Source organism: Leuciscus leuciscus (genome assembly GCF_965113295.1).
Source record: "Leuciscus leuciscus genome assembly, chromosome: 3".
Classification (NCBI taxonomy): Eukaryota; Metazoa; Chordata; class Actinopteri; order Cypriniformes; family Leuciscidae; genus Leuciscus; species Leuciscus leuciscus.
The window spans coordinates 9689335-9700444 of NC_138727.1; the positions used below are offsets into that span (position 1 = coordinate 9689335).

General features: G+C 36.3%; 1 protein-coding gene across 1 annotated transcript; it reads right to left on the reverse strand.

Annotated features, from left to right (window-relative positions):
* Nucleotides 1-99: 99 nt before the first annotated feature.
* On the reverse strand, nt 100-10471 carry rnf175 (ring finger protein 175). Its single transcript, XM_082163669.1, has 9 exons — nt 10343-10471; nt 7587-7624; nt 7017-7158; nt 5050-5204; nt 4216-4323; nt 2287-2407; nt 1411-1544; nt 1092-1193; nt 100-701 (listed from the first exon to the last, which is right to left on the reverse strand). Exons 1-9 carry the CDS (start codon nt 10361-10363, stop codon nt 581-583), a joined length of 942 nt encoding a protein of 313 aa, XP_082019795.1. The 5' UTR covers nt 10364-10471; the 3' UTR covers nt 100-580.
* Between the last annotated feature and the right edge of the window lie 639 nt (nt 10472-11110).

Consider the following 11110-nt stretch of genomic DNA (forward strand, 5'->3'; position numbering starts at 1 on the left):
TATGAATTTGAGCATAAAGATTTGAGAATAATTCATACCTTAATTTTTTCAAACTCAAATTCTTTCTACTTGGCACAATCACGACACACTCAAGTCATATCAGTAGCCACATAAAAATGGTTTAATTTTACACAGAGCAGGTCGCCTCATGGGGTTTGACAAGTTGGCCAGCTCAACATAAAATAAAAAATACTGAGTGCAGCTTTGGCAATCACCCCTCTAGTCTCCACGCTTCATTTTACCGCAACAAAACCATAACCACTTAATATCCACACCATTACAATGCTAAACAATTAAACAAACAGACAGACAAAATGAGGCACAGTTTCGATTGATAGTTTCGAGTGATAAACAGCAGCTTTAGAGGGGCTTCTGTACGTCTTTGATTGATGTATCAACGTAGGTCACTTCTGAAAGAGTAGTGTGTATCTGAACAAGTCTGTTTCCATGTGTCTAATGATTTTAAAAAGCAAAATAAGCAGCTGTCTGATTTATATTATAAAGTGTAAAATTTACAAATAAATATTCAAAAAGGTCAACACATGCACGGTTTTAAACAGAATCGAATACTGTAGGGGGTTTATTCAAGTCCAAGTGAAAAGTTTATTCCGTGCACGATTCCAATTATGATGGGTTGCCAGGCGACCAGGTACCTCAACCAATCCAGAAGTTGTCCATATAAAACATGTGTTCTCTCCCAGCTGATGTGGAGATTTAAGGTGTAAATATGGTTATTACAAATTTAAAAACTTTTAGTGTGTATTGTGGTTTAATTCATCTTCAGTACACTTTACACTGTGTAATAAAGTTACCCAATTTTTTTAATGTTTATTTTAACATAATATAAAAAAATGCATATAGTACAAAGTTTTATCCCAGATAATAATAGTTTTCTCGCAATTGCGAGTTTTTATATTGCAATTCTGAGGAAAAAAAAGTCAGAATTGCAGGATAAAGTCACAATTAACTATTTCATTTTCTATTCAGTGGTGGAAACAAAGTTCCATCATTCTAGGAATTTGGTCATTATTTAATTGAATGTCATGCATGTAAATTGACCAATGGCCATATTTAACAAAATTTAAGGATACGGGTTATTCATCATCTTTTTGAGGTCCACCTTCTCATTGCAGTATGGACACGTCTGCTTTTTTCCCACGATGCACCAGCCACGAATACAGAATTCATGAAATCTGTTGACCATAGGTAGTTAAGGATAATTTGACTAAACAAAGAAAGGTTTGCAGAAACTTTACTTCATGTTTCCTAATACAATAAATAGGAAAAAAAAATCAAGTTCTTGAAACATCAATAAATTACATAAAAACAGTTTTTCCACATAACAACAAAACTTCTTGTTTCCTGTTAAGAAAAACATTACAGGCAAGGTTTAGGGGAAATGAAGGATACATGTGGTTACAGGAGAGCTGGTAGGTGTCCTCAATGATGCCTTCCTCATCTATGTCCACAAAAATCTTCTGACCACACACGGCGCAAATGTCATCACTAAGGTTTCGGGATGGCATACCACCTATGTTATAGTACTGAAGAAGGCAGACAGAAAATAAACCAGGTAAAAGAGTTACTGGGAGAATGAACAAAAACCTTTACTAAGATATGATTTTTTAAATTTTTTTATTGAAATGTTCGCCAATAATACTGCAGGATATCTGAGAATAAATTGAAGGATTTAAAGCCGTGTGTCCACCAAAGCATTTTTAGCCAGCTGAAAACGCCAGGCGCTCTTCTGAAAACGCCTTGCACTTTTTCAGTTAAGACGCTTTGGTTGATATGATACGGAATATTCGTGGAAGTGTTATTACTATTAATAATATCTGATTTCACAGATAGTTTGTATCTGAATATAAAAATGTTGATACAATGCAAAGTACTTGTTTTAAATGATTTTGTTCCATTGTTGTGCTGGTTGTTGTCGTCTGTTGTCCTAGTACAAGCAGGATGTGGCGGTTGGTTGATGTGGGATTTGTCCCGCCCCTCCTCCACTGTAATTGGATGGCTGGGTAAAAAGTGACAGTGATGAGCCTCTGTTTTACCCAAAGTTTAACATTCTTCCACTCTCAGCATCCGGAAAAAAACAGCAAGCACTCAGCACGAAATAGATGCTCAGCGCCTTGTCACGCTCCTACCATATTTAAATAAGCGCCAATCGCATTGAAAAAAATTGAAAAGAACACGGACAAAAACGCTTCGGTGGACACACGGCCAAAGAGTTAATATGAGAATGTCTGGACATTGACGTATAGAAACTGATGTATATGTATTTACCCCTATAGTGGATGCCATGTAGTCTGAGCAGATTTCAGCAAAGTCACGTCCCATTACCCCATAGTACAGACCATAGAAAAGCATGATCACACCTACATCCATCGAGTCCTCTGCTTTAATCCTGAAAAAAAAAAAAGCATTTGGTCATTTCCCAATTTCAACTTTAATTTAAATACTTGTGCAGCCCTTAAACATTTAAAAACATATTTCAACCATAACTTATACAATCAATTGTCTATATAAATATTCTTAGAATGGCGATCAGCCTAGCATGCACATCCTCTGAAACATATGTCACCACAGAAGTACTGTATGCATCCATTTCTTTTCACACTCACAATTTCAATACCTTTTTCGGACGGGACTAGTTTTAAAAACTACATTTGAATTACAATTGCATTTGTGTGCATTTTTCATAATAATAAAACTTTTTTATAGTTTCACTTTTTAAACTTTTTCACTTCAGCAATACTGAATTTATAAAGAGACCAAACTTAAGTCTGTGCTTCAAAGCATTCAAGATTTACGACAGTTTAAGTTGGAAATTTCATTTTCAGGCCTATGCTCAAAAAGTGATTAGCAGGTAATAAATGGATCATAAATATTTCTTAAATTTAATTTAGTACTATAAAATCCTAGCCTGGTAATACCAAACTCTGCTACTTCGCTTTGCTTCATAGACAGAGTCTGGCATGGCATAATTGAAAAGCGTTTTCTTTCTCGCGGGGGGGCGCTTGTCTGAAGTTTAAAATCGTTTGGTTACCCATAAGCCAATCACATAACGTTTGGTTATGGTGTGTGTTATGCGCATGCTCAGCCGCATCTAACTTCCACTGTAAACACATGTATGATGCGAAAACAAAACCATCGAGCAAAATACCGGAGTGAACATGGCTGTGAACGACTTTTGCAGATTATGTGAAGTAAATCTACGCATCCACGGTACAATCAGCGTCTACGTCACGGCTCTCAGCCCGCCCTCTGTTCGTTGATTGGCCGGCTGTTTTCAGGCCGGAGGAAAACGGAAAGCTATGACGCTGTCTCAGACTGAGTACAGAAGCGAAATGAAATTGAGCGGAAGTACGAAGTCTGACGTAGTCAGGCTAATAAAATCCCCTAAAAATACTAAATATTAAATAAAACACATTATCGAACTAAAATACAGTACATTTTAATTGAAATTATAAAAACAATTCTGCCATTTTTGACTACCACATGAGCAGCACCAGAGGGTTAAGTAAACTTGATGAGTTTATAGAGGTGGCTGTTCATAATAAACTCACATAAGTGAGCAGAGAAATCAAGACAAGTACCTTACTCTTACCCTACACTGATATTAAAATGGGCAGTTTTCGCAATTTGGCTCCATTTTTTAATTTTGGAATTAAATTTTTTGTTAGGATACCATCCATATTGCAATGAAATGAAAGCATGCCAAAGACTGGTGTGCAAACGGTAGCTCAGATAGGTAAAAAAAAAAAACACGAGGAGAAGCATTAGGATCATACAATATTGGCAATCATAGACATTCAGACCGGATTATATTTCCCAGAGGAGTTTGCTGAAAACAGTAGGTAATTTGCCCTGGAATTTTTACAGAGGTTGTGTGAGGAAAGACTTGGCAGATTCGGGTGGGATTAAAAATCGCAAAGTATGTCTGTGAAACACAAATGTCTCTACCGTCCCCCTGGAAACTTAGTGCCATCCGAAAAGGGCTTAAGGGAGTAATTCCTTCTAATTAGAACGCCATTGTGTCAGCATTGCCATGGAAACAATGAACAGGGGGGCGAACTAACTACTGACTCACTACTCAGACAGACAATTTCTCCTCCTTGGGATCCCTGTGCCCTGTGTTTGGGATTTTAGGATCTGAATGAAGGCACTGTTTCATTTCTGATCAAATATGTCAATGTTTTCAATGTTACGTACCTGAAAAAAACGTTGAATCCAAACATGGTAAACATGATGGCGAGATATCCTATAACACCCACAGCGTAGCTCAGCTTGTAAATGAGGAGGAACCACTTATACACCATCCTGCAGAAGTGAAAGGTTTCATATTCTATATAACAATGCACAGGCAACACATTCTACAAGGGGCATTACACGTTGTGTATTGCACTCATAAAACTCGCATAGCTGCTGTTTTTTTTATATGAGATAATTATATGTAAAGCAGTGCTTCTGAATCTGAAGGCCCTCCGTTTTCCAACACAATACAGTAACCGAAGCTGCATACACATGATATTTGTGCTGTAATTATGACAAACTGTTGATTGATATATTTAACATTGTTAATTAATTTTATATATTGAATTAATGAACTATGATTCATTTTGTGATTCCAGAAATTCAGTTTATTTTTATTTTATGCATTCTTTTAGTATTTAATTTAAATGAATAATATATTAATATAAATACTTCAAATACTAAGTCATCCTGCTGCTCTTTTAGCTTATTTAAAAGAAACAATCATCCAAAAATGAAAATTCAATAATGAAAAAGTTTAACTTTCTATATGCTATGGAACCCAAATAAGAAACTTTGTAACCCAAAGAATAGTCCTTTTTTGCTTAACAAATCTTTGATTACAATATACTTTCATTGTATAGAAAAGAACAGAGTGAATATTCCTCAAAACTTTTCTTTTTGTGACTAACAGAAGATAAAAAGCTATAGAACAGTCTGGAACAACATAAGAGGCATGTAAATGATGACAAATGTCATTTTTTCTTAAAAAACTGAAAGCATTTCAAGTATTACCGTGGTGTTCTGCAGGAGAGCGGCTTGCGTGTGGCTCTGAATATGACATAGCTGGTGATGACGGAGAACATGCCCCATGTGGACAGGAAACGCCACCAATAAAGCTTAATGGTGAAGTACAGAGGAACCACCCACATCTGCAATAGTGTGACCATCTACAAGACAAACAATATTAACAATATTCATTAACTACTTTATTACAGAGCTTTATTTGTGCACATGGACCCTAAAAATCTGATTTTAATCGGACTAGCACAGTCAAAAAAAAAAAAAAAGTCACATGTAATCACGTCAATCGGAATGAATTGGCCAAATCCAATTAAAATCCCATTCGTATTGTGCTTTAAACCTTTTCTAATCCGATCAAGAGGACCTATAAACACTTGATCGGATAGAAAAAAAACTGATGAGGGGAAAGTACTACGCATACACAATGACTTGGCGTAATGATGCATGAAACAAGCTGTTGAATGAAGTCATAAATGACTGTCGTGTCACTCTAAAATTTTCCTTCAACTCATCGTCTGTGAAGTGGAGCAGGACAACGTCCCACCAGTCCTTGTTTTCGGACTCTCATCCACAGACACCTTGTTTTGGGCGCGGAAAGTCGGGGTGTGCGATATTGACAAAAAATGATATCTCGATATTTTCTGGGATTTTCTCGATAATGATTATTAGACGATATTTTGCTGAGTGTGTTTATTGTGTTGGTACTTTGGCAGGTTTAGGACTGTCGAGGACAGCCGACTCCGAAAGTTTTTGATAGTCTTCATACTCTGCGTGGTGGTCAGTTCACAGCAGTGACAGAAATATTTTTTTTCAATATGTTTCAATTGATTTTTACCTAATATGGGCCTTTTTACCTTTATAAAGCCATTTTTTAAACCTAATTATATGCATGCATCATCTTTTGTGTCAATTTCATAAATGTAATCAAATTCGATTATAAAAATAAAACAACACAATAGGGCTGTTACCAATCAAATGAAATCAGTATCAACAAAATTCATCTTTGCAATATTGAATATTGATATTTAAAATGATTTAAAACAAGAAAAGATACTTTAAAATGTGAAATTGAAACAGCCAGTGAGTGGCAGCAAGTCACTGTTAATGAGCGAATCATTGAGATTCAACCGATTCGGCTGATTCATTCACGGAAAGAAGCATTTGATTTGACTATCTTTATCAATCCTAGTCAACTGATTTGTTCAAAAAGCTGATTCACTCAGTAAGGAAACACCGCCATGTGTGGCTTTGTTTTGAACTATTTTCGTTGGTGAAAAACAGGCAATATGGAGTCTAAAATGTAAGTCACTTAATATTAACTTCTTGTTTATTAAACTTGTATAAAATCAATATCACATTTGTTATGCTGATATTTGGAGAAAAACTGTACTCTTGTGATATTTATTACTAAATGATATAAATAAAGACTAAATCACGCAGTGAAAGCGTGCACTCTAAATGCGCACCCGCACTAGTCTAATCTACAAGACTACATCACGTAGAGTAGGCCTATGCATGCACTCTCTGGGTGTGTGTGTGAGGGATAGGCTATACTCCATAATGTCCAATCGCACATCTTTAAAACAACAATTACGATATATATCGCACACCCCTAGCGGGAAGGGGAGTTTTTACAGCTTGATAAAAAAATAAACGGCACAACACAATGGTTCATGTGCTCGTCGTCTCCTAATTAGGACCCAAAATAGGTAAATATTAAGTCAGCTCCTTAAAACAAAGAAAAGACGCAATGTAGAAGAACAGTAGGTGCACACAGCGGGAAACCCTCTATAGTTGTGAATGTCAAAAAATCTATTCCAATTTGAGGCTTGTAACGTATAAACGCTGGCACAAATCAACCTGATTGCTTTATTTAGCATTCATGAAAACGCTACATCAATGGGAATAAATTAGTTCAGATTGAAACGAAAGGAGTCCATGTAAACGTAGGTACTCACGTTGTAGGATCTGCCGTGTCTTTGTTTCCACTGAACCAGGACAATCTGAGCAACCACTAGCGTGGCGATGAGAATCAGAACCATCTCGGCATGCATGGCCTCATGACCTCGATGCTTCACATGCAACCTCTCGTGCTGCATCCTGGAGTTACACACACATGAGAGTACAGACAAGTCAGAAATAATCAGAGAATCTTTATGCCATGAAACCAAAGACATAGATCAACACTCACATATTCACTGATTTCAAAACTAGAAGCTAAAGATACAGAAAACTAGGTTGTGAAAGAGGTTCATTTTTGCAGGATCATACACGAGGCCAGACCTACTGAGGCCACTTGCACGACATTGCCAGTGTTCACTTATAACAATGACACACATGCTCCAGGAACTATTTTTACACAGATGGTGACAATCATAAGGCACTAAAAAAGACAGGTTGTGACAGTTTAGAAAAGTTGAACATCCTTTTACAACAACTTTCACTTTTCTGAACATCTAAAAAAAAATATATATATATGATTATTCTAAGCAACAACCACATAAAAAAGATTGCTCATGACTACTTACTTCCACGATTCTCTGTTAGACATTTTCAAAAGATCGTCCTGTGAAGAAAGAACTGGATTTAGAAAATACAAAAAATAAGGGAACTGGCATGCTTTACAAAAACAACACTGAAATGCATCTTCTATTCTTTTACAATTACTAGCCTATGTGTGTAGTCTGTATGACCCTTCAAGTTAGTACAAGACCCCTGGTCTGGATTTATTTTGCCTCATGTGTTGATTTTAGTTACTAGTAAACGCTATTGACCAGTCAGAACTCAGAAGTTTTCTAGAGAATCACATAATAGAGTGCAACAGTCGGGTTCTGGAAGCAGAAATCCCATTCATTTTCTCCATGGGGGAATTGATTTTTAACAATTACTTTTAAATAGTTAGGCTAAAGACAGAACTACTGTGTGAGCTACAACCTCGTTAATCAATAGTAAATGCTTTTGTTGAAGGCATCAACCTCCATTATAACTTGTTTTTTTATATAATCAAGTTTAACAGCAGAATTTCTGGTGAAAAAAAAACTACATTACCCATGATTCTACAGAGAAATCTCCACCAATCAGAGAATCACAACAAGCAAATGTCAAAAGAACAATTTAGCGCCCACCCAACTCCCATTAAGCTGTTAATTACACATTCTTGTCTTTTTGTCTGATGAAGTTTGTTACAATGTGATTCACTTTATTGCTGGTTGGTTTGGTTCATGGGTGATAGCCTAACTCTTAAACTAAGACTTTCTTAAAATCCCTTAAAAATACTTCCAGACCAAGGTCACTACAAAAGTGGGTGGACACTGGTGCACTCAATAAACAAAAACATTTAACAGCAGAATGCAGCAAATGGCCAATCAGAATCAAGTATTCGAGAGCAGGGGCGGACTTAAGCGGAAGCTTGGGGCCCCGGAGAATCAGGGGGTCCCCATCAGATATTGGCAAAACATATTTGGCAAAGCTCTAGTGTGTTTGTGTTACAGAGATTCTATGACGTGCCGAATTATGTAACTGTAGTAGGTGCTGTAAAGAGCTAATCCTAATCCCAATCCTAATCCTACCGTCACATGATTTCACACAACACTGTCTGACTGTCTTACAACAGAGGTACTCACCTCAGAGAAGAAAGTGCTCACAGATACGCCTTGTGTTTCATGTAGTGTTTCATCTTGATCTCTCAAAATTATTTGTTGTGCTTTTCCTGGGTGAAACTGTATACACTCGCATGAATGTACACAGGAGTGCAACGACTAAAAATGTTCGTTTAATAATTAGGCTACATTTTCGGTTTGTTTCTCAGCAAACCCTACCATGTGCCTTCAGAACACTTGGAATACGGCGGGACAAGTTACATGGAATTATTTATGACATGTTTGAATCTTTATTTAGTTCACAATCACAAATCACGGCCAAGTGCAAGCATGATTTCTTTCTTTTTTTAATTTGTTATTTTGTGATAGGGAAAAAAAGGTAATACGGCTTTAGAACCACATCAGGTCGATGATAAGTTGTGAAGGGGACAATAAACTACGGTAACACTTTACAATAAGGTTCATTAGTTAACAACCTTAGTTAACATGAACAATACTTCTTCAGCATTTATTAATCGTAGTTAATATTCATTTCAATATTTACTAATACGTTATTAAAATCAAAAGTTGTATTTGTTAACAATAGTTAATGCACTGTGAACTAACATGAACAGCTGCATTTTTATTAACTAACATTGACAAAGGTGAATAAATTCTGTAAAAAATGTTTTGCTCATTGTTAGCTCATGTCAGTTAGCCTAATACATTAACTTATGTTAACTAATGAGCCTTATTGTAAAGTTTTACATAAACTACAATCTATGATTGAAAGAGAGACAGCAAAATAAGGATTACAAATGTAAAAGAGCACATTGCTTGTGTGTTGGGGACCCATACCTGGAATTTGCTTAGGGCCCCCAAATCATTAAGTCCGCCCCTGTTCAAGAGATGTAATAATAATTGAAAAACTAGCTACATTTAAAAGTGCCGATTTAAGTGAATCACAAAAAGAAAACTGGTACAATTGTTCCGATTCCTTTACACCTTCACATTTGAACCTATAACTACCCATCTAGAGTGCATATAATCTGATGCTGGCACCTTATTCTGTATGTCAATGAGTGTGAGATAAACATGGCCATGCTTGTACACACATCTCCATGACGAGTCAGCTGACTAGAAGAGAGCTTTTGTAGCTCTTGCAGTTAGCTGGACATTTATACAAACTTCTGATCATACAACAGTGCCTTTCAAACCTCAAAGTCTTCATAACATAGTGCTCATTCTGCTCAATGTACAAAAAAGGGTCAAACTGGCTTGCAAACTCACAAACCAGATTTATCCTTCTCACTACCCGGTGATTCACATTTAACAGGCAGTGATAGGCAATGGATTTCTCATTACAGTAAGTATCACCGTGAATATCATAACCATATGTTTGCAATATAATCCACAAACGGATGTTCCTGCCACGTTTTTAAAGGCATTTTACTCGCAAGTTTGCTGAACAAACTAAACAAAACCTTTCCCATTATAATCAACGGATATATCTACACTGCACGCGAGAGTGTTGATCAGATGTAAACAGATTCGTTCGTTACAATAGCAGGGTAACGTCACTAGCTAACCGCCGCGTCGCTGACAGTGTACACGACAGTTAGCCTATATACTAAAATATTAAGGCGAAACATCAGCGGTTTTAGTTGTCTGAGGACCATCTATATATGAAATACTGAATCCAGTACCTGGGGTTGCAGGTCAGCCATTATTAATATCGCTCTAGATTCCAGTCATCTATTAATGGCTCCGTTTCTACCGGCAGACATCATCATGCTCATGTTCCATTCTAAACGAATAGTTCCGGTGAGTCGAATCTCTTCAATGAATCTTTTCATTGGCCGACTCATTTGTTTGAACCTGTCCTGATCTGAACCGTCTCTTTTGACAGTTTTATACAGTCTATGTTTTTGACGAAGCAGGTCCTATTAAAACGTGCAAAAATGATTTCAGATAGGTTGCACAAATTAATTGTGTTGTTTTGTTTGTTATAGTTTGGATATTATTACGTTATATTTTATTTTATTGAAACGTTTTGATATTTTACAGCGGGAATTTAGGAGCACGAGATGTAATTATATATGCTTTATATTTTGTTTTATAGTTTTTAACCGGATCTTTGAAGTGAACTGTTCAAAAGAACCGACTGACTTCCCGTAATGTGTTCATGACGGCTTGCTGGCACAGATCTGCGCAGGAGCAACACTCACGCACACATCTACGGGATTGGCTACATTCACTAGAAATGTTAAAATATCAGTTCGTTTAAAGTAAACTCATTTATATTTTCTAAAATACCAAATAGCTTGCTTATGAAATTGTGGAATATATGGTAGGCTACGTTTATATATATATATATATATATATATATATATAAGTAAAAGTTTTTAGAGTAGCTAGCTATCTAACACAGCCAAAAATGTATAATTTGTAATTCAGTAAGATTTGAGAATTAA

Bases quoted from the DNA above. Each gene is read 5' to 3' on its own strand.
- rnf175 (XM_082163669.1), bottom strand. From the start codon at position 10,363: ATGGCTGACCTGCAACCCCAG. The intron at 7,625-10,342 runs GTACTGGATTCA...CTTTCTTCACAG, and splicing joins TGGCTGACCTGCAACCCCAG to GACGATCTTTTGAAAATGTC. The intron at 702-1,091 runs GTATCCTTAAAT...TCTCCACATCAG, and splicing joins AAAAAGATGATGAATAACCC to CTGGGAGAGAACACATGTTT.